General features: G+C 44.0%; 1 protein-coding gene across 5 annotated transcripts in view; it reads left to right on the top strand.

Annotated features, from left to right (window-relative positions):
- usp54a (ubiquitin specific peptidase 54a) overlaps positions 1–8634 on the top strand; it is a 61868-nt gene extending 53234 nt beyond the window's left edge. For 4 of the 5 annotated variants that reach the window (XM_029698222.1, XM_029698220.1, XM_029698224.1 and 1 more), the window contains 3 exons: positions 4011–4142; positions 4896–5127; positions 5464–8634. In XM_029698222.1, coding sequence (XP_029554082.1) covers positions 4011–4142; positions 4896–5127; positions 5464–6092 — 993 coding nt within the window. In that variant the 3' untranslated portion in view covers positions 6093–8634. The remainder of the gene's footprint in view (positions 1–4010; positions 4143–4895; positions 5128–5463) is intronic. The other variant, XM_029698225.1, reaches the window with a different exon arrangement.
- Positions 8635–25182: the final 16548 nt, after the last annotated feature.

Below are 25182 nucleotides of genomic sequence, written 5' to 3'. Positions count from 1 at the left end.
TTCCCAAGTCATAGTGGAAGGACCACACACCATATCATCACGTGACTCCAAGTTTATGTTGACAAGATGGTTAGGCCTATTATATAAATATTAGCACATAAAGGCATTCCCATTACCATTTTTCGCATGAATTATTTTTTACAAAAAGATCCCGTCATGTCGAACAAACAATTTATCACTAGGCATTCATGAAATTGTACCGAAACTTCCTGTTTCCATTACAGCTGTCGTGATTTAAATATATATATATATATATATATGGTATGACTTTACACCCATAAAAACTATGGAGGGAAATGTGGTTAGAGGCTGAAATTTCCTCACTCTTTTTTTGCTCCCTGTCATTTTCCTTTTAGCTCATCCTCCATCGTCCTGCTTTTCTCTTTTTTTACCAGGCACTTGGCACGGATAAGAAACATTGTTTCGGTCTCTATTCGTTCTCCCTCTCTATGTTCTACTATGATACACTAATTATTTAATGTTCGCCTTTCCCTCATAGCCTAGTTTGTGCGCTTACATTTTTTTCAATGTCATCTGACAAGCTGACAAACGCTTAACCCTTACCCTAACCCAAACCGTAACCCTAACTTTAACCCTTACCCTAACCCAAACCGTAACCCTAACTTTAACCCTTACCCTAACCCAAACCGTAACCCTAACTTTAACCCTTACCCTAACCCAAACCGTAACCCTAACTTTAACCCTTACCCTAACCCAAACCGTAACCCTAACTTTAACCCTTACCCCCCTAACCCAAACCCTAACCCTAACCCTAACCCTAACCCTAACCCTAACCCTAACCCTAACCCTAACCCTAACCCAAACCGTAACCCTAACTTTAACCCTTACCCTAACCCAAACCGTAACCCTAACTTTAACCCTTACCCTAACCCAAACCGTAACCCTAACTTTAACCCTTACCCTAACCCAAACCGTAACCCTAACTTTAACCCTTACCCTAACCCAAACCGTAACCCTAACTTTAACCCTTACCCTAACCCAAACCGTAACCCTAACTTTAACCCTTACCCTAACCCAAACCGTAACCCTAACTTTAACCCTTACCCTAACCCAAACCGTAACCCTAACTTTAACCCTTACCCTAACCCAAACCGTAACCCTAACTTTAACCCTTACCCTAACCCAAACCGTAACCCTAACTTTAACCCTTACCCTAACCCAAACCGTAACCCTAACTTTAACCCTTACCCTAACCCACAAACCGTAACCCTAACTTTAACCCTTACCCTAACCCAAACCGTAACCCTAACTTTAACCCTTACCCTAACCCAAACCGTAACCCTAACTTTAACCCTTACCCTAACCCAAACCGTAACCCTAACTTTAACCCTTACCCTAACCCAAACCGTAACCCTAACTTTAACCCTTACCCTAACCCAAACCGTAACCCTAACTTTAACCCTTACCCTAACCCAAACCGTAACCCTAACTTTAACCCTTACCCTAACCCAAACCGTAACCCTAACTTTAACCCTTACCCTAACCCAAACCGTAACCCTAACTTTAACCCTTACCCTAACCCAAACCGTAACCCTAACTTTAACCCTTACCCTAACCCAAACCGTAACCCTAACTTTAACCCTTACCCTAACCCAAACCGTAACCCTAACTTTAACCCTAACCCAAACCAAACCGTAACCCTAACTTTAACCCTTACCCTAACCCAAACCGTAACCCTAACTTAACCCTTACCCTAACCCAAACCGTAACCCTAACTTTAACCCTAACCCAAACCGTAACCCTAACTTTAACCCTAACCCAAACCGTAACCCTAACTTTAACCCTAACCCAAACCGTAACCCTAACTTTAACCCTTACCCTAACCCAAACCGTAACCCTAACTTTAACCCTTACCCTAACCCAAACCGTAACCCTAACTTTAACCCTTACCCTAACCCAAACCGTAACCCTAACTTTAACCCTTACCCTAACCCAAACCGTAACCCTAACTTTAACCCTTACCCTAACCCAAACCGTAACCCTAACTTTAACCCTTACCCTAACCCAAACCGTAACCCTAACTTTAACCCTTACCCCTAACCCAAACCGTAACCCTAACTTTAACCCTTACCCTAACCCAAACCGTAACCCTAACTTTAACCCTTACCCTAACCCAAACCGTAACCCTAACCCTTACCCTAACCCAAACCGTAACCCTAACTTTAACCCTTACCCTAACCCAAACCGTAACCCTAACTTTAACCCTTACCCTAACCCAAACCGTAACCCTAACTTTAACCCTTACCCTAACCCAAACCGTAACCCTAACTTTAACCCTTACCCTAACCCAAACCGTAACCCTAACTTTAACCCTTACCCTAACCCAAACCGTAACCCTAACTTTAACCCTTACCCTAACCCAAACCGTAACCCTAACTTTAACCCTTACCCTAACCCAAACCGTAACCCTAACTTTAACCCTTACCCTAACCCAAACCGTAACCCTAACTTTAACCCTTACCCTAACCCAAACCGTAACCCTAACTTTAACCCTTACCCTAACCCAAACCGTAACCCTAACTTTAACCCTTACCCTAACCCAAACCGTAACCCTAACTTTAACCCTTACCCTAACCTAAACCGTAACCCTAACTTTAACCCTTACCCTAACCCAAACCGTAACCCTAACTTTAACCCTTACCCTAACCCAAACCGTAACCCTAACTTTAACCCTTACCCTAACCCAAACCGTAACCCTAACTTTAACCCTTACCCTAACCCAAACCGTAACCCTAACTTTAACCCTAACCCAAACCGTAACCCTAACTTTAACCCTTACCCTAACCTAAACCGTAACCCTAACTTTAACCCTTACCCTAACCCAAACCGTAACCCTAACTTTAACCCTTACCCTAACCCAAACCGTAACCCTAACTTTAACCCTTACCCTAACCCAAACCGTAACCCTAACTTTAACCCTTACCCTAACCTAAACCGTAACCCTAACTTTAACCCTTACCCTAACCCAAACCGTAACCCTAACTTTAACCCTTACCCTAACCCAAACCGTAACCCTAACTTTAACCCTTACCCTAACCCAAACCGTAACCCTAACTTTAACCCTAACCCAAACCGTAACCCTAACTTTAACCCTTACCCTAACCTAAACCGTAACCCTAACTTTAACCCTTACCCTAACCCAAACCGTAACCCTAACTTTAACCCTTACTCTAACCATGACCCAAACCGTAACCCTAACTTTAACCCTTACCCAAACCCAAACCGTAACCCGAACTTTAACCCTTACCTTTACCATTGGGGCAGGATCCCGTATAGCACGGACCATGATTGGCACGCTCTGATTCGGATCCTGACTGGACTGAATCCCACATCTATTTCTTAATGGGCTATTTATCAGATATGTAGGCTATTTGACACAAATTTGAATGTTTTGAACCCACACCTATATTTTATTTATTTATGCCTAATGCACTTTTATTTCTTCCTGTATTTAGCCAACAAGTGAGCTGTGTAAATAATTGTCGTGTCATGACAAGCAGCTCCATAGTGTAGGCCTAGGCCTACGTAAACCTTTCTTTGCTAATAGTGACATCGCTGTGTAGGATGTCTTATATTGTCAAAGACTGAGAAGCAGGTTAACGACTGCATTGACAGGCTTCCTGCCTCTGCTGAAATTGGTCTGATGCGAGTAGCCTGGACGTAGCCTAGGTCGCTCGAGACGGAGAGGGAGAGTTTGACATTCATGCCTCCGCTTGGAAACCGAATGCTGACTGAAAGCAAGTGTGGAGTGTCTGACGTCGGGAAGATTGTCAGGGATTAAATATAACTATACAATATTATTTGTCTGTTTTGGAGTTTGAAAATGTACTGGCCCAAGCAGGCCATATGAAAGCTTGATTAACTGGCCCGGTGAGCACGGCAGAACGTGCCAGGCCAGCGGGCAGCCCTGAATGTTGAGCCCTGTTGTGCATGCGTGTGTGTGTGTGTAGGAGTGTGTTTGACACAATGTGTTTGTTGTGTCCCTGTAGCCTGGGTCATGTGAGCGACCACTGGGAGATGAGGAGAACTACAGTGCTGAGAACCTCCGCCGCATCGCCCGCAGTCTGAGTGGCACCGTCATAGGGGGCCGACCCGAACTCCTCGCCCCCTCCCGTAGCTTTGTGAGTCACACATACACACACACACTTTCTCTCTCTCTCACACACACATATACACACACAGTGTGCATATGTCATACACACAAACACAGAGCCTCACACGTGAGCCTCAGTTCCTGACTGGGAAAGGCCACAGCTGTCAATCCCACTCAGTGCTGTCTGTGTTACCTTGGGTGAGCACATCATTACATCATCATGTCATGTACCATCAATGTACCTCATCATCATCATCATCACACCTCCCTCCCAGTGAATGTGATGGTTTCATAATGTCATAATGCCATCTGGTGTTCACATAATGCAACTGCCATGTTGTGCTGCGATAGAGCCCCTAGTGGCGTGATCTTCACTCAGCAAAATGCTCGAAGCTGATTTAGTTCATTTAGTTAATCCAATAAGCTTTTAACCTTGTGTTCAGCTTACATTCTTTGGCTGAAGAACAAAGAACAGCACTAGACATGGCACTGTTGCATTATATGAATAGATGGTGAGGTTTGTACTGCCATTGAACTCCTGACTGTTGTTTTTGTGTTTTCACTGAAGTGTGGGTCAGCGGTCCCTTGTCAACCTGTTTTAACTCATCTGTCTTCCTCTTATCCCCATCTCCTTCCTGCCTCACAACTACTGGGTATTCTCACCTTGTGGTGGATTTCTCTCTCTCTCTCTTCTCTCTCTCTCGCTCGCGCTCTCTCTCGCTCTCTCTCGCTCTCTCTCTCTCTCGCTCTCTCTCACCCTGGACTTTTACAAAATAAAAAGGAGCCCCCAGTTACCAGGATGCCAAAGCATGCGGACTCCCGAGTCCCCGCACGTCATCCTAGCACGTCCTCCCTGCACCCCCCTCCCTCCTCCACCCACCTCACTCCACCCGAACCCCAACACCAATACCTCCACAACAACCACCACCACTACAGCCCCCCAGCACTGCCCCAGCACCCCCCTCAGCAGGCAGCACGGTCCCCCTCCACGGGGCCCTATCTGGGACGCTCAGGTAACCATCAGCCTCCTCAACCTCCACCACCTCCAGTCATCAGACCACAGCACCATGCTGGCCCTACCAGCCATGGGAAGTGGATCACATGACACTCACTTTGACTGTTATACCTCCCGTTGTCTCTGTATGTCTGGTCATACTACAGGGTTTATGTGCCATTAACAATAATGAAGTATATTTGTTCTGTAGGGGTAGAACAGTAGAATATGGCACAAAACAATGCGACAGGCGATAGGAACACATTAGCAGAACTTTGATTGTCCAGTGAGTTTCTCGGTGTGCCTCTACTGTGGTAGTCCTCTGCTGTGTTCTAATGATTTTCTGCCCCCACAGGAGATCAGAAGGGAGACCAGTTTCTGGCTGTGTTTGACCGGGGTGAAGCTTTCTCCCGTGAAAACTACCACAGTGTTGCACTGAGCTACGGCACGCTGCCGCGGGCACCTCCCAGGGCACCTCCTTCCTGGTCCTCCTCTCTCCCCCGGCCCAGGAAAGGACCCAACCCGGGCCCTGGGTACTACAGCCGCCCAGACATGGGCTATGCCACCCTCTCCCACCCCCGCCGCTCTGCCCCCCCTAGTGGTGCCATCAATGGCTACAGGCAGCCTCTTCAATCCAGAAGGACCAATGGAACCCTACCTTCCCCTCTACAACCACAACACCACCCAGCCCAACACCGGCTTTCCAGCGAGACCTCCAACCAGCCCCTCCGCCTGGACGTACCCCCGGATGATGACTGGAGGACCCCCGACTACAGGATGGTACCGCCGTCCATGCCCATGCGGCATGCCCACCCCCTCCATCAGCCCACCCAGAGGCATGACCACCCCCGTATGATGGCATCGTCCCGTGGCCCCGGTAGTGTCCAGCTCTGTTCCCTGTGCCAACAGCTGCCCACCGAGCCCTCCCGTCACTACTGCCAGTCCTGTGGGGTCTACATGGCCCGTTTCCGGCCTACTAGCTGATCCAGCTCACCGTCACCTTGCAAACGGACCCAGTTTACTCCCAACACACACACACCCTCTTTCTCTCTCTGTTCCCCATTGGGCTCTAGACGTCAGACTCTGCTGTTGTAGAATGCAGTTAAGGAGATACATTGTTCTAGCAGATTGTGGCCCTTTCGTTTCCCATCAATTAATGTCTATAGTATAACCCCAGCCCCCATCCCACCTCAACCCTCTTTAACCAGACAGGACAACCACTATATCTGGTACTTAACCTGGTATATTTCTATAGAGTTTATATTTAGTCTTTATGGCTGCTCGTCATCTAAGGTTATTTAAAGATGATGTGATCCAGCATTGGAAGGTCACAGAGTCCAGGCTGGGTAGAAGCGGGGCTGTGTAGTGTCCACTGAGGTGGATGGCAAGAGGCACTCAATCAGTCAATCAAATGTATTTCTAAAGCCCTTTTTACATCAGCAGAGTGTCACAAAGTGCTTATACAGAAACTCAGCCTAAAACCCCAAACAGCAAGCGATGCAGATGTAGAAGCAAGTTGTCTCGAGAAAAAAAATCCATAGAAAGGTAGGAACCTAGGAAGAACCAGGCTCTGAGGGGTGGCCAGTCCTCTTCTGGCTGTGCCCGGTGGCGATTATAAGAGTACACGGCCATTAAGGCACTGTGCTTCTAGGAGGTTAGGACACCCCTCATTCCCCCATAAACACATCAGCACCAACACAGCTGGAGTTTAGGGTTACACTGATGTTCCCAGGGGTCACAAATTAACCCATTGTTTGAGGAAGCCTGTTACAGACGAAGAATGAAGATGGAAGTTGAGTTACATGGTGGGGATGAGGGCAAGGCGGAGTGAGAGATACAGTTGGAAGTTGTACACGTTTTATTGTCAGTCATCAAAACTCTTAACAGGTGTGAGACAGTGAAATGGATGGGTCATAAGGCTGCTTTCTCACACCAACCCATCTCGGTCTGCATAGAAAGATACAACACCCTCTCCTCAATGTATACTGACACTATTTACTGACTGTATTACTCTATTTATCATTTTTAGGGAGCTCTGGGTAAGTAGTGTATAGATGATCAAACTAATCTACAGGCCTAACCTGTATATACTCTGACATAGACCTGCTGTATTCTCTCAACTTGCTAGCACTGTCTGGTGACTAGAGCCCTCTTGCAGAATGGGCCTGTGTGTGGGCTAAAGACCCGAGACATTTCTCTTGAGGCTTTTCACAGCCCTGCAGCTACCCATGGTTGTTCAGCAGATCTATGACTGAGGGAATCACTCGGAGCTTATTGTACAATATATTAAGTATATATGAGATTTAGTGCAGTGAATTTACCTAACTGCGTTAACACAAGTTTAGTGCACTTCAGAAGTGTTAAGATAATTGTATCGGTTGCTGTTTTAATTCTATTGACATTTCTCCCGTTGTTACGGGAGACTCTCAATGTTAGCCTATTTTTGTACTTGTGTAAGTTAGATGGTGATCCTGAGTGCTAAGGAGGTCCCATACAGAGGTTTACACTCTTAGAGAAAACGTAATGACAGTGTACACATCTGTATTTTAGGATACTTTACAGAGAACAAAATAGGAACTGACTATAAAACGGTCAATTCAATGGCTTTTAACAAATCTTACTAGTTGAATCTTGATGCTAGAGCCATTTATCGAGCCATTTTTCTTGATCTTTTATTTTTGTGATGCGCTATCACTGGAGATGGTTAGTTTAATGTTCCTATTTCAAATCTCAACCCGGACATCACTAAGCTCTGGAATACAACAAAAGCCAACTTTGCCTCGTTTTTTGAGGCAGATTTTAGATCTGATGATGTAAACTTATGGATCATTAGAGTCCCAATTAGAATGACGTTGCTTTTTTGACTTGTGAGGAAAGGAAAGCTACAGCCTTACAAAATACACTTATCTACAATCTGAAATGAAGGAAATTACAAAATTATGTTTTGTTGCTATCTATGATATTGCTGATTTGTTTTGGAATATTTTTACACTTATTTTTCTACACTGTAGATATGACTGAGGGAATAGGAAGAGAATGGAGCTCATGGAAGAAAGGGTTTGAGTATCTTAAGATAAAACAACTTCTAAAATCATATGGTTAATACAGAATTTAGGATGCACAACTGCTGTGCAATTCATCAGGTGTGAGCGGTGTTGTCCTTCTTTAGGGAAAACAGTCTCTGTAACTGAACTGTAACTACACTGTTGCAGATGTTAAACACTTAACCAAGTGAGAGTCATTTCAATGGAAAGGAATGAATCCTTTGTTTGTGTACATTAAGCAACACTTCCCCCCTCGTGGATTGCCAGTAGAACAGAAGGTAACTGATGTGTCCTTTTTTTTTTGTTGAACATGCTAATCAACAGATACTGCAAAAGCTGAACAGTGTAACTGTGTGTTATAAAGGAAGGGTTGACCGATTTCCATTTTTGGACTTTGTTTGTAAATGCTGTGCTAGCAGATGGAACTTGTATTTTTGCAATAAAGTTGTTATAAATTGCTCCAAACAGGAGCACAGTATGAAGATTGTCTGTTTCTTTGTGACTTTGCTATGCTGCTCTAATCCCTTGCACTCAACATTTTTTATTTAAGGCAGTTGTACGTTACAACTAAAACCAAGAGTTCTTCCCAGACACTGACCATAAGTCAGTGTTAAAATTATTTTCAGTTTCTACTTGCGGCCAGTAAGGGTGATAAGGAATGTACAACAACATCCTGCTTCCTCCCTTTGTAAAAACAACAACCTAAAGCACCCCAATTTGAGAATTTTGGAAAAGGTCAATAGGAAGAAAAACTAACTTAGCGCTAGCTGACTTGTACCTCGGATAACAGCCCATGTGTGAATGGCAGTTTTTGCATGACTGCAACATTTGGCTCAGAGAGCTTTGGCAGTTCCTTGTCCTCACACCTCTGCTCTCCTCCTTCCTCCAGGTGCACCTGCAGCATTGTCCTGAGCACATCAGATGCACTAAAGCTCCTGCAGTAGTCCTCATAATACCATAGTCCTACCATAGTCCTCAAGCTTGTGGCTAGACATCTAGCCACACAAGCTTGCAGACCTCTAGAAACGTGTTTAGATACGAGAGGAGGACCTCCCTCATTAAGAATTTGCTCCACCATGCTCTCATGTAGAATGCGTGAGTGAGTACTTCATGGCGGAAAAACTCCACGTGTCCTTGAATAACTCATTTAGGGTCAGCTGGATGATAGAGAGGGTTGGTTCTCAGGCGGAACTGTAGTCTTCTTGAAGGAGGCCATTTCTCTCCTGAAATGCCAGGGTCACCTGGTAAATACTGTTTGGCCCACATTGGCATTTGGGAGCCATTGCAGATTGCACTCTGGGGCCTTCTTCTCTTGCTCGACTCCATGGTGACCCTGGCCTTTTACATTGTCTATACGGGTAACACTATTTCCTTGAAATCAGTTCTTCATACCTATTTAAGAGACGTTCTACTCCACAGCTAATCAGCCATTGTCTAAGTTGAGGCAAGGTGGCGGATGAAGCAGGGTGTTAGACGAAAGAAAGACCCTCAATCATAAAGTTTATTTTCATTGTATCTTCCTGCAAATAACCCTATAAATACAAGTTCACATGTAAAATAAAAAAAAGGGTAAAGAGAGGTCACCTGTAGTAGCCCAGTCAAAAACAGTCATCAATCCAGGATTGGTACCTCCATCGGTACATCCACCTTCACAGCTCTGTTTATGAATTTGAGAGGGGTTTTATTTCTCCAGAACCATCTCTTGGCTGGTGGGGTGGGGTGACCACTTTGTTTTTCCAAATGCCGAATCGCCCCTTTCATCTCTCCCATTTTGCTTTTGAAGATGTGTAAAATCAGGTTATTCTAGGGATACAGTATGTTCCCCTCTCCCAGTGAGGCTTATTGGCCAATAGAGTTGTGCACCAACAGTTCTGGGTCAAGTGGGTCAGGACAGTCGGCCTCCCTGGTGGTGTTTGTGTCAGACGCCAGTCATGCTGAAGCCCTGAGTCCACTGGGGTGGAAGCAGTCCCATTGAGAAGGAAGATCAGTACCACCTGATGATGCTGTTATTAGTGCATGATGATGATGATGCTGTTATTAGTGCATGATGATGATGATGATGTTATTAGTGCATGATGATGATGATGATGTTATTAGTGCATGATGATGATGATGATGATGCTGCTGTTATTAGTGCATGATGATGATGATGATGATGATGATGTTATTAGTGCATGATGATGATGCTGCTGCTGTTATTATTGCATGATGATGATGCTGTTATTAGTGCATGATGATGATGATGATGATGTTATTAGTGCATGATGATGATGATGATGTTATTAGTGCATGATGATGATGCTGTTATTAGTGCATGATGATGATGCTGTTATTAGTGCATGATGATGATGATGATGCTGTTATTAGTGCATGATGATGATGATGCTGTTATTAGTGCATGATGATGATGATGCTGTTATTAGTGCATGATGATGATGCTGTTATTAGTGCATGATGATGATGCTGTTATTAGTGCATAATGATGATGCTGTTATTAGTGCATGATGATGATGCTGTTATTAGTGCATGATGATGATGATGATGATGCTGTTATTAGTGCATGATGATGATGATGATGCTGTTATTAGTGCATGATGAGGATGATGATGATGATGCTGTTATTAGTGCATGATGATGATGATGCTGTTATTAGTGCATGATGATGATGATGCTGTTATTAGTGCATGATGATGATGATGCTGTTATTAGTGCATGATAATGATGCTGTTATTAGTGCATGATGATGATGATGATACCTGATGTTATTAGTGCATGATGATGATGATGCTGTTATTAGTGCATGATGATGATGCTGTTATTAGTGCATGATGATGATGATGATACCTGATGTTATTAGTGCATGATGATGATGATGCTGTTATTAGTGCATGATGATGATGCTGTTATTAGTGCATGATGATGATGCTGTTATTAGTGCATGATGAATGATGATGCTGTTATTAGTGCATGATGATGATGCTGTTATTAGTGCATGATGATGATGATGATGCTGTCATTGGTGATGTACAGCACTTATTATTTGATGTGGTATGACATGGGCTGACAATAATTGTGGCTACACCTCTTTCTAACATCACCCTATTACACCACTGTTACACCACATAATTAAATATCTTACGGTAAGCACATCGTGCCTGTGGCCCCAGGGACTGTAAGCCGGCACACTCCTCTTCAAAGGTAAATATAACTAAACCATGACAATCAGCAGTTGTTCAGTGGCTTTAATTAAAAATGTGTAGTCATGTTTAGTCTTGTTTTTTTCATACTGAACAAAAATGTAAATGCAACATGCAACAATTTCAAAGATTTTACTGAGTTACAGTTCATATAGGGAAATCAGACAATATAAATAAATTAGGCTTTAAACCTGTTGCATCTAGGCGTTCCGCTAGCGGAACGTCTAGCCAATATCCAATGGAACAGCGTGGCGCAAAACACAAAACCTCAAAAATCAAATAATTTCAATTTCTCAAGCATATGACTATTTTACACCATTGTAAAGATACACTTGTTCTTGATGTAACCACATTGTCCAATTTCAAAAAGGCTTTACAGCGAAAGCAAAACATTAGATTATGTTAGGAGAGTACATAGACCAAAATAATCACACAGCCATTTTCCAAGCAAGCATATATGTCAATAAAACCCAAAACCACAGCTAAATGAAGCACTAACCTTTGATGATCTTCATCAGATGACACTCCTAGGACATTATGTTATACAATACATCTATGTTTTGTTCAATCAAGTTCATATTTATATCCAAAAACAGCTTTTTACATTGGCGTGTGATGTTCAGAACATGTATTCCCACCAAAAACTTCTGGTGAATTTACAAAAATACTCAAAAACGTTAACAAAATATATACCAATTATTTTAAGAATTCTAGATACAGAACTCCTCCATCACGGCGAGCTATTTTGACACCCGCCAAGTTCGGGGCAACATAAACTCAGAATTAGTATTAGAAATATTGTATTATGTAACGGCTGTCTGGAAGAGGGGACCAAGGTGCAGCGGAGTTAGTGTTCATCATAAAAGGTTTTAATTAAAAACAAGAGAACACTACCAAAATGAACAAAAACGACAGCAAACAGATTTGCAGGCTAGACAAACAGCAGTGCAAATACATAGAAACAGAACATAGAACGCCCACCCAATGTAACACCCTGGCCTAACCAAAATAAAGAACAAAAAACCCCTCTCTATGGCCAGGGCGTTACATATTACCTTTGCTGATCTTCGTCAGAATGCACTCCCAGGACAGCTACTTCCACAAGAAATGTTGTTTTTGTTCCAAATAATCCATAGTTATGTCCAAATACCTCCATTTTGTTCGTGCGTTCAGGTCACTATCCAAAATGTAACGCACGAGCGCATTTCGAGACAAAAAAAGTCCAAATGTTCCATTACCGTACTTAGAAGCATGTCAAACGCTGTTTAAAATCAATTTTTATGGTATTTTTCTCGTAAAATAGCGATAATATTCCAACTGGACAATAGTGTATTCATTCAAGGAGGAAAAGAAAAAACAACGTGCTCGCGGGAACGCGCATATCCAATCTCTTTGTCCCCAGGCAGACCACTGAGAAACTGAGCTACTATACTCTGCCCAGAGACAGGAGAAGGCTCAATCCACTTTCTGAAGGCTTTAGACAGCCAATGGAAGCCTTAGAAAGTGCAACGTAACCCCACAGATACTGTAGTTTTGATAGAGAATCAAAAGAAGAACTACAATTCTCAGACAGTCCACTTCCTGCTTGGAATTTTCTCAGGTTTTTGCCTACCATATGAGTTCTGTTATACTCACAGACACCATTCAAACAGTTTTAGAAACTTCAGAGTGTTTTCTATCCAAATCTACTAATAATATGCATATTCTCGTTTCTGGGTAAGAGTGGTAACCTGTTTAAATCGGGTACGTTTTTTCATCCGGCCATGAAAATACTGCCCCCTATCCTAAACAGGTTTTAATCTATGGATTTCACATGACTGGGCATGGGTGCAGTCATGGGTGGGGCTTGAAGGGCATACCCACTTAACAGCCAGGCGCAGCCAATCAGAATGAGTTTTCCCCCACAAAAGGGATTTATTACAGACAGAAATACTCCGCAGCACCCTCCACACCCCCCTTCAGATGATCGTGCAGGTTAAGAAGCCGGATGTGGAGGTCCTGGGCTGGCATGGTTACACGTGGTCTGCAGTTGTGAGGCTGGTTGGACGTACTGCCAAATTCTCTAAAACGACATTGGAGGCAGCTTAAGGAAGAGAAATTAACATTCATTTCTCTGGCAACAGCTCTGGTGGACATTCCTGTAGTCAGCATGTCAATTGCATGCTCCCTCAAAACTTGGCATTGTGTTGTGTGACAAAAGTGGCCTTTTATTGGCCCTAGCACAAGGTGCACCTTTGTGATGATCATGCTGTTTAATCAGCTTCTTGATATGCTACACCTGTCAGGTGGATGGATTATCTTGGCAAAGGAGAATTGCTCACTAATAGTGATGTTGTAACGGCTGTCGTAGAGAGGGGACCAAAGCCCAGCGTGTTGAGTGCTCATGATGAATATTTATTTGAACTCAGAACACTAAAGAAAAAATAACAAACAAACAGCCAACAGTTCTGTCAGGTACAGAAAACTAAACAGAAGACAACTACCCACAACACAGGTGGAAAAAAACCCTACTTAAGTATGATCTCCAAGGACCAGCTGCCTCTAATTGGAGAGCATCCCCCCAAAAATTAACATAGAAATAGAAAACTAGAAACTAAACATAGAAATACAAAACATAAAAACACAAAACACCCCCTGTCACACCCTGACCTACTCTACCATAGAAAATAACATATTACTATGGTCAGGACGTGACAGTACCCCCTCCCCCCCCAAAGGTGCAGACTCTGAATGCCACTAAAAAAACAAAAGGGAGGGTAGGGTGGGTAACTCCTGTCTATGGCAGCTCTAGTGCAGTCCACATAACCTTATCCTCCAGCGGATCCTCCAGCAGAGGAGGCGGCTCCGGTGCGTAAGCCTCGCTCCACCCGCTGATCCCTCTGCTTCAGTACCACCGGACCGTGGATCATCGCTGGAGGCTCTGGGCTGCAGGCCGCCTCAGTCTCTGTCCAAGTGGACATGTGTGATGGAGTGTGTGGACAGAAGTGAGTGTGACTATTGTAACTTGTTGTGTACTTATGCTAGTTATTGGTTTTAGTTATTATTGCTAGTTCTTATGATGGCATTGTTGTTAACATGCGCAGGTAGCGCTCATATTTACTGTATAAAGTCATGTGCTTATAGATTGATCTAGTTTGCTATTCACTGTTCAATAGCGTTGTATTGCTATCTTTATATATTCACTCATCTCTCTTTGTACAAAACCACATCCATCTCATTATGTCCTCTAGAAATGAAGTTCCATCTTATGTCTAACTCTCTGTGAGATTGCCTTATTCCTTTACCCGGAAAAGGTGTCAGTGAGTCACAGACCAGCCTGACTGGAGAGCTGCTCTTAATCTTGGCTTGACAATGATAGAAATTGAGTTCGAAAGAGCACAAACAGATCTTGGACCAGGCTACAGAATACTGGCATTTTGGGGGGAAATATTAGATGCAAAATCTTCCTGCTAGACACTGACATACCTCAGATTCTGTCTGCTGATTGTCTAACTCTCTGTGTGTGTGTGTGTGTGTGTGTGTGTGTGTGTGTGTGTGTGTGTGTGTGTGTGTGTGTGTGTGTGTGTGTGTGTGTGTGTGTGTGTGTGTGTGTGTGTGTGTGTGTGTGTGTGTGGTTGAATTAAACGTTTATTTGTCACATGCACAGTATACAGCAGGTGTAAATGATACAGTGAAATGGTTACTTGCAAGTTCTTCCTCAACAGTACAGTATGTACAGTGGGGCAAAAAAGTATTTAGTCAGCCACCAATTGTGCAAGTTCTCCCACTTAAAAAGATGAGAGAGGCCTGTAATTTTCATCATAGGTACACTTCAACTATGAAAATGAGAAGAAAAAAAATCCAGAAAATCACATTGTAGGATTTTTTATGAATTTATTTGCAAATTATGGTGGAAAATAAGTATTTAATAAGATAATTTCTTTCATTCAGATCAAGGATGTGTTGTTTAAGTGTTCCCTTTATTTTTTTGAGCAGTGTATATATATATATATATATATACAGTACCAGTCAAAAGTTTGGACACACCTACTCATTCCTGGGGTTCTCTTTATTTTCACTGTTTTCTACATTGTAGAATGATAGTGAAGACATCTAAACTATTAAATAACACATATGGAATAATGTAGTAACCCAAAAAAGTGTTAAACAAATCAAAATATATTTTATATTTGAGATTCTTCAAAGTAGCCACCCTTTGCCTTGAGACAGCTTTGCACACTCTTGGCATTCTCTCAACCAGCTTCATGAATTAGTCAGCTGGAATGCATTTCAATTAACAGTTGTGCCTTGTTTAAAGTTAATTTGTGAAATGTCTTTCCTTCTTAATGCGTTTGAGCCGATCAGTTGTGTTGTGACAAGGTAGGGGTGGTATACAGAAGATAGCCCTATTTGGTAAAAGACCAAGTCCATATTATGGCAAAAACAGCTCAAATAAGCAAAGAGAAATGACAGTCCATATTTACTTTAAGACATGAAGGTCAGTCAATAAATCAAATCAAAGTGCATTTGTCACGTGCGCCGAATACAACAGGTGTAGACCTTACAGTGAAATGCTTACTTACAGGCTCTAACCAATAGTGCAAAAAAGGTATTAGGTGAACAATAGGTAGGTAAAGAAATAAAAACAACAGTAAAAAGACAGGCTATAGAGAGGCTATAAAAGTAGCGAGGCTACATACAGACACTGGTTAGTCAGGCTGATTGAGGTACATGTAGAAAAAAAGTATTTGATCCCCTGCTGATTTGTAAACGTACAAAATCAGCACGGGATCAAATACTTTTTTCCCTCACTGTATATTGGGGAAAAGAGGGCTGTACATACACACTACTAGAGTAGCTGACTCTTGTATTACAGTTTCTTTCCTGTAACTTGGTTACACTACTGTGTGTTTGTTATTCAAATTTGTGGAATTGCCTATTGTTAAAATGCTGTGTGTAACAAACCACATTTCCATTCAGTTTTTATGTGAGTAAAGTCATACCGTATATAAAAAAATCCCGACAGCTGTGATGGAAACAGGAAGTTCAATTTTATAAATGCCGGTGGATAATATTTATGTTCGACATGGTAGATTCTTTATGTGTCTGTAAAATGTATTATATGAGAAATAGCAGTGGAAATGCTTTTATGTGCGAATATTGATGTAATAACCATCATCCGCAGGAGGCCTTTTTTCCTTCTGGTAGGCCATCATTGTAAATATGAATTTGTTTTTAACTGACTTGCCTAGTTAAATAAAAAAAATTAAAAATCTTATCGAAGTAAACTTGGAGTCACGCGATGACATTGTGTATGCTCCTCCCACTACGACTTGGGAAACCATGCAGTTTATTAGGCTACAGATTAAATAAGTTATGATGAACTTCACAGGGTGGTGAAAGTATGAGCTTGATGCTCCTTTCCAATATCTTTTTTATTTGTGTTATTTTTTTTGACCCCTTTTTTTATCCCCAATTTCAATATCCAATTGTTAGGTCATGTCCCATTGCTGCAACTCCCCTACGGACTCGGGAGAGGCGAAGGTCGAGAGCCATCCGTCCTCTGAAACGCAACACTGCCAAGCAGCACTGCTTCTTGACACACTGCTCGCTTAACCCAGCCGCACACAGCTGCACCAATGTGTTGGAGGAAACACCGACCAGCTGGCGTCCAAAGTCAGCTTGAAGGCGCCCAGCCCGCCACAAGGAGTCACTAGAGCACAATGGGACAAGGAAATCCCGGCCGGCCAAACCCTCCCCTAACCTGGGCGACACTGGGCCAATTGTGCGCCGCCTCATGGATCTCCCGGTCACGGCCGGCTGTGACCCAGCCTGGTATCCAACCCAGGTCTGTAGTGACGCTTCAAGCACGGCGATGCAGTGCCTTAGAACGCTGTGCCACTCGGGAGGTCCCAATAAATGTTAAGGGTCTTATTCTGGTGACATGGTGACCGACTGATGCTTGACTGATGTTTGACAAATAAAAGTATTCTCACTCTTAACGATTTTCATTCTCATCATGTAGACTAACCTACCCGAGAGCCTATCCACACTGTATCTGCTAGCTGTTGGCTAGAGCCCATGTTTTTGTGACAAAACTATCGGTAGAGCTGAAAATGCGATAGAAGCACATTAAACATTCCATTTTTATTCAGTATATGAAAACTGAAGTGAAAAAGTAAATGTTGTGTGCACTACGTCATCACGCACTGATTTTGATCTGCTACAAATCAGTTTGGTTGAAACACACCACTGGTGGTGCATATTTACTTTATTCCGATTTTATAATATTGAAAATTACACAAACAAATATGTCACCAATTGGATGGAAACCTAGCAAATTACATTTTAAAAAATGAACACAAAAATTTGTTGGCTTTGGCTATTCAAACACAACAGAGGCATGGCAGTGCCACTCATAGACCTAGATATACCAAGAGCCTTACGAAAGCATTTTAAAGACAGAATAACACAGTACAAAATTAACAAGGGCTACTTATATGCAGGAAAAGGTGTTTGAGTGTAATCATGTTGGCCATATTGGATTCAGAATAAAATTGATTCACACAAACAGTCTTTATAGGCATGACTGTTGTACACAATTCAGAAAAATGGCTCTCATTTACAAAATGCATATTTACAGGTGATTTAACTTCCATCAAATATTATGGCAGCCATATTGGATTTTGGACGCCATATTGGATTTGAGGTAAACTATAAAGATGATCTGTGATGGCCCTCTGACTTTGTTGCTAGACTGGGGGCAAAGATACATAATCCTTTAAGGAATCTAGGATCCCAGCAAATGTAATTTAAATGTCTGAGCCCACTTGTTTTCCTTAGAACAATTATAATAGCAACAACATCAAAACATGTTACTGTATGCATTTTTGTCAGGTAGGACCATATAGCACTGAAGGATAACAAATTTGACTTGGAAAGTTGTCTATTGAACATCTACCAAAACGTGAAGTCATATTGTTGATATTTCTGCCTATTGTGTCTGTGTTTACAGGTTGTTTGTTTCTGTATGCAGGTGTCACGTCCTGACCATAGAAAGCTTTTATTTTCTATGGCAGAGTAGGTCAGGGCGTGACTGGGGGGTTGTTCTAGTTTATATTTTCTATGTGGGGTTCTAGGTTCATTTTTCTATGTTGGTGAGTTGTATGATTCCCAATTAGAGGCAGCTGGTTATTGTTGTCTCTAATTGGGGATCATACTTAAGTAGCATTTTTTCCACCTGTGGGTTATGGGATATTGTTTATGTTTAGTTGCCTGTTAGCACTGCATTGTCGTCACGGTTCGTTTATTCTTTATTGTTTTGTATTTTGCTAAGTTTCACTTTCTAATAAAGATGTGGAACGCTACTCACGCTGCGCCTTGGTCCATCTACACACACGAACGTGACAGAATATCCCATCAAACCAGGACCAAGCAGCGGGTTCACCAGGTGAAGGATTTATGGACATGGGAAGGAGATAATGGAGGACAGCGACGACGACAGGGTTCGCGCCTACAGAAAGCCCAAGGACAACCCCAAGATTTTTTGGGGTTAGGGGGGTTACATGGAGCTGGCGACTGAGCAGAGGAAGGAGCCAAAGACTGTCAGGGAGGCAATTGCGAAGTTGGGAGAGAGTGAGATGAGAGAGATGTTGTGCAAGTGTGTTCTTCTCAACATCCGACCAGTGGATCCGGTTAGCAGTCTGGTGCAACCTGTGCCGGTTCCACGTTTCTGGCCTCAAGGGCACCTCTCCAGTCCGGTACGTCATATGCCTGTTCCTCGCACTTTCCCTCAAGTGCGCCTCCACAGCCCAGTACGTCCTGTGCCTGCTCCTCGCACTCTCCCTCAAGTGCACCTTCCCAGTCAGGTACGTCCTGTGCCTGCTCCTCGCACTCTCCCTGAAGTGCGTGTTCCCAGTCAGGTACGTCCTGTGCCTGCTCCTCACACTCTCCCTAAAGTGCGTGTTCCCAGTCAGGTATGTCCTGTACTTGCTCCCCGCACTTGCCCTGAAGTGCGTGTCACCAGTCTGGCACCACCTGTGCCGGCTATATGCACCAGGTCTCCAGTGCACCTTCACAGCCCAGTACGTCCTGTGCTAGCTCCCCGCACTTTCCGTGCGAAGGTGGTCATCTGTCCAGGTCACGTTGTACCAGCTCTATGCACCAGGTCTCCAGTGCGCCTTCACAGCCCCGTGTCGTCCTGTTCCAGCTCCACGCACCAGGCCTCCAGTGCGCCTTTCCAGTCCAGAGCTTCCAGCGACAGTACCCAGTCCAGCGCTTCCGGCGACAGTACCCAGTCCAGCGCTTCCGGCGACGGTTTCCAGTCCAGAGCTTCCGGCGGCGGTCCACGGTCCGGAACCTCCTGAGACGGCCCACGGTCCGGAACCTCCTGCGACGGTCAACGGTCCGGAACCTCCAGCTCCATGGTCGGAGCCTTCCTCTGCGCCGATGCACGGCGTTCAGTCCAGCTCCAAGGCCAGAGTCTTCTTCTGCGTTGATGCCCAGTCCAGGCACAATGTCCAGTCCGGCTCCATGGCGGGAGCTTTCCCTTGAGTCGATGTCCAGTCCTGACACGGCGTCTAGCCTGGGTCCATGGCTGGATCTGCGGGATGAGCGGGTTCTTCGGCCCGCACCAGAGCCACCTCCAAAGAGGGTGGATCTAGAGGGTGACCATAGAAAGCTTTTATTTTCTATGGTAGAGTAGGTCAGGGCGTGACTGGGGGGTTGTTCTAGTTTATATTTTCTATGTGGGGTTCTAGGTTCATTTTTCTATGTTGGTGATTTGTATGATTCCCAATTAGAGGCAGCTGGTTATCGTTGTGTCTAATTGGGGATCATACTTAAGTAGCATTTTTCCACCTGTGGGTTATGGGATATTGTTTATGTTTAGTTGCCTGTTAGCACTGCATTGTCGTCACGGTTCGTTTATTCTTTATTGTTTTGTATTTTGCTAAGTTTCACTTTCTAATAAAGATGTGGAACGCTACTCACACTGCGCCTTGGTCCGTCTATACACACGAACGTGACAGCAGGGCAGATAACTGACTGCTTGTTTTTCAATATTTTGGATTACATGAGCTATTGTGGCACACCCAGGGCCGGCCCTAGACGAGACAAACATCTGCCCCCCCCCCTCCTATCCCCGCTAAACTATGTACAGCAGGGGTCGGCAATAGGTTGGGCAAAAAAAAATCTCACCTGAAAGTCAGAGGAACAGAACATAATAGCAACCCAATTCATATGCCTACACTACAAATTAAACACCATTTTTAGCACATCTGGTTAGTTGGGTATATAATCAGTTCAATGTCAATAACATAGCCTTATAAGATTACATTGATAAAATCACGAATGTCTCTATTAAATTAATTTTTTATATTTCTGTGTACTTTGATTGGGGAAAGAAATATTGCAATCAAAATAAATTGTTGGGCTGAAAAAAGAGGATAATGAAAATAGAAGTTTCAAGGAAGAATGGACAGAGAAATAGACATTCTTACCATATTTCTTCAATGTCAAACCACTGTTTGCAAATAATTAAATCTTAGACATCCTTATGAATCTAAGCATGGCACTTTCAAAAGTTACCTTTCCACCCAGACAGACGCTCTACCTATGCAGAAAAATGTAAGCTTCAACTGCTGGCTACTCATGTCATGCGAAGTGGAACAGGTGAACCCAAGAGCAGATGCAGACGATGAGACTGGGATGAGGTAACCAAGGTATTTATTGAAACAGGGGGAAGATGGGGTGCAAGCCAGGGGAAGCTTGGGTGGGTTACAGGAAGCCCGGTGCGGAGGCTGAGGCTGGAGCGAGGGGAGTTGGGACTGGGTAAGCAGGTTTGGAGTGGAATCCAAGGACGTAGTGGAGTGGGGGGCGTCCAGGACAGATTAGCAGGACTGACGAGATGTGGGACTGGAGACGGGGGACAAAGTCAGAGCGGGCAGAACTGTACCGGAGAGGAAAACCACGTCAGGCAAGGGAAAACAGGCATAACATGAAAACAGGATCTAAGCCAGAACAAACTGTTAAAAAAATGCAGACTGACTAAGCAGAGGTTACGATCTGGCAGTGTGGAAATGGCAGGACTGAGTATTTGTAGAGTTCTTGATTATGGAACAGGTTGCAGCTGGTTGGGATCTGCTCTGCCTCCAGCACACCTGTCTCCGCCCACACAATCACACACACACAGAGGAAGAGGGAGAGAGTACTGGGGGAGTGGCAGGATGAGAAGTAGAGAGCATGGCAGGAGCTGATGTATTAACTCGTTCATTGCATAACCCAAAAACAGAAGTTCTTCCCTAAAAGCTGCTTTGGTTTAAACTAACATCTTCTCTTTTCAGAAAGTGAAAAGCTCAATTAATAGGGACAGACTTAAGAGACAGAATAGCAACGTCAATTGGTTTTGAATATTATAGGCCGCAGCTCAGCTTCAGAATGTCATAGGGATCAGAATCATGTCTTTTGCGGGCATTTTAAAGCTTGTTTCTACCATAAGGCATCACAGAGTTAAGCATTGTTATACAACCTGGATATATAATCTGGATACTTTTCATGTATTTATTTCTAAATATAAAGCAAACAATAGATATCCTTTTTGCCCTTTTCTTTAACAAAGGGCATGGCATACCCTCACTCGATTTGAGCCCAAACACCCAAACACACCAAGCCCTTCCCAGACACAGAGGTATTTAAGAAGCACATGTGACAGTATTGGAGGATTTGGCTATACCGACATCTATGCATAATTGTGTTTGTCAAACAGGTAGGCCTACCACGTTTTTGAACAAGACGAAATAGGCTCCAATTATATATGCAATTCTATGAGTAGGCCCATAAAAAATGTTGGTGCATGCGTGCACATATATGAAGTCCCTTACCGGGCAGAAAGGAATTTTACTTTAACCCCTGCATCGGAGAGTTACAATGTCGCAATCACTATGCAGCCAACAGCCTATAGTAGAAAACCGAGTTTCTTACTAATAATATGCCACCTGTTATCACACATGGCATGACCTCACAATTGTTACAATTAGAATAAAAATAACACGTTTATACATCTCACACGAGTGCAGATTTGCAGCAAAAACACAAAGCTACATTGTTTTGCTTGGAATTAACAAGCCATGGTCTCTCCCCGTTCGCCATCCTCCTATTGTAGTGGGCCACCGAAAATATTCGTTGCCCCTCATCTCTTGGGAAATTGACCTCCTTATCCTGATGTGGCCCAGCCTGCACTAACATATCCCGTAAAGATCCATGTCTTTTGTCATGGAGTCAGATTTAGTAGCATCATCCAGGACATGGGGCGACACACAGTCCGGGTGCCAGATAGTAAGGTCTCCACCAGCATTGTTTGGAGGTGTGGCTAGACTGGTGCTACAACCTGTTCTTGTCCCCCCAGAGAGATGTCGTCATCGGTGGAAGTGGATGGCTCCGACTCCTCCGGTTTGCTCTCTTCTCTGCTAGAACCAGTGAACGGGTGCTTGTCTGTCTCTGTGAATTTATGTCCTTGGAGGCTTGTTGTTCTCCTGATGGATGGACATTGCTGCATGCTGATAAATTTCACTAGCGAATCTCTTTGGTTTAGAGGTTGTGCATCTTTTCTTATTAGTTTAGAAATATATATATATTCGCTTCCTGATCATTTTTGTCTCTTAGAGATGGTAGCATATATGGTTGCAAATCTCTATAGCTTATTTTTTAGCTGAAATGGTTTCCACTAGTAGCTAGCTAACGTTAACAGGCTAGGTTAAGCTACTGCCTTAATCACTAATCATCTTCATCACACACAAACATTAAAAAAACAATACAATAGTTTAAATGGCAGATTCCTTTTAATTAATGTTTCACAATTTGATAATCCCATGAAAAAACACACATATCACCATAGCTACCAAGGAAAGTGGAAGTGAACTTCAGGAGAAGCGGAAATGGGGTAGAGGTGGGAACTGCAGCAATGGTTATGAGCTGGTGGCTGGGACATTGCCGGCGGTGTAGTAGACGATAAGGGGCGCTTGAGGGCGGCAGACAATTTCCAAAATGGCGCCACAAATTCAAGTGCCGCCATAGGCGACCGCCTAATCTTGTCTAATGGGAGGGCCGGCCCTGAGCACACCCCCTCCAGCCAGGCATTATTCTGCACTGTTTGAGTTAAGGGTGTCTGTCACAATATTTATTCATTTAACCACTTTTGCAGTAATATATTTTTTATGAGTGTCACATTTCATATGAGTGTTATGGACGTTACCCTGGCGTCCGAGCTGGGCATCCCCACTCAACCCCTCTCCATTCCCATGGATGTTAGAGCGCTGGACGGGCACTCTATAGGCCGGGTCACCCACCATACCACCCCCATCAACCTACGAGTGTTGGGGAACCACAGCGAGATGATCCGATTCCTGCTAATTGATTCTCCGCAGGTTCCTGTGGCATTGGCATTCTCTTGGCTCCAGCAACACAATCCCTCGATTGACTGGTCTACTGGTGCCATTGGGGGCTGGAGCCCGTTCTGCCACGCCCATTGCCTGAAATCAGCTCTGCCTGCCCCTGGCTGTCTTCCTGGGGGCTTGGAAATTGCCCCGAACCTCTCCGCCATTCCAGTGGAGTACCAGGACCTCCGGGAGGGGTTCAGTAAGGCCCGGGCCACTTCGCTTCCACAACACTGACCGGTACCCAAAGGAGGTTAAACCAGATGCACTGGCACGCCGCTATAGCCCCACGGCTACACCCCCGGAAGCCGAGACCTTTCCCCCCTGCTCCAAAATCAATAGCCCCTCTGCTGTTCGTCCTCTGGTGCTCCGTATACTTCCTAATTTTCATGTGTCTAGAGCAAAACCCATGTCTCACTGCCCTTTGTCTCCTGTTTCCAGGCCCACCCCTCTCCCCCGTCTCATCGACGGCCAACCGGCATACAGGGTGAGACGCCTCCTGAAAGTTCAACATCGGGTCAGGGGATTCCAGTACCTGGATGACTGGGACGGTTATGGCCCGGAGGACAGGTGCTGGGTCTCCGCTAGGGACATCCTGGACCCATCTCTGAATTCCAACGCTGACACCCTGCTCAACCAGGTATGCGTCCAGGTAGGACGCCAGGTGGCGTCCCTAGAGGGGGGGCTACTGTTACACCCTGATCTGGTGTGAATACTCTCTGTACTCTGCTGTTCATGCTCCCAGGTGATTTTATTGATATGTGTTGGCCCTTAGATCTTCATCAGGCAGTGAAGACTTAAGGGTCGAAATGTATCAATAAAATCAGCTGGGAGCATGAACAGCAGTGTGCTGCGTTTTCCTTTTTATTTTTCAGGAGTTCGCCAGTGTCCAGCACCTGTAAAAAAGTATCTAGATGTGAATATGTTCTTCAGCTTTTGTCCATGTACATGTACTATTAACTCTCCCAAATGGTCTGGCACACCGATCATTCTCTTTAAAAGTAGCTTTCAACATAATGACTAATGTTAGTGCAGAGTGCTCTATTGCCCTACATTATGAGAACGCGTGCCATCATTACAGTACAGGGGTGGAGAGTGGCAACTCAGAGCGAGCACATGGAGAAAAGAGAGAGCATGTGCGGCTTTCTCACTTACGTAAATATATCCATGTACAAAACTGTGCTATTAGGGTTGCGTGGCTCGCGCGCAACCGCGTATGCCGCTCCATCCTCTTCTGTGATTGTCAAACTGTTTTATACCACTGTGTCTCACAGACTACCAATATCAAGACCATAACCAACGTAAACTGTTAGTCAACATTCATATCGAGAATTGATAACTTTCCAAAACAGATTCCCACTCTGGAGCCAAAGAGAAGTTCTAATTTCCTGAGTGTATTTGCCTATTGCTGGAACACGGACCG

Source organism: Salmo trutta, chromosome 18, assembly GCF_901001165.1.
Source record: "Salmo trutta chromosome 18, fSalTru1.1, whole genome shotgun sequence".
In the NCBI taxonomy this organism is placed as follows: Eukaryota; Metazoa; Chordata; class Actinopteri; order Salmoniformes; family Salmonidae; genus Salmo; species Salmo trutta.
The sequence above is the reverse complement of the archived record's forward strand: the minus strand, read 5'-3'. Positions and strand labels throughout refer to the sequence as shown.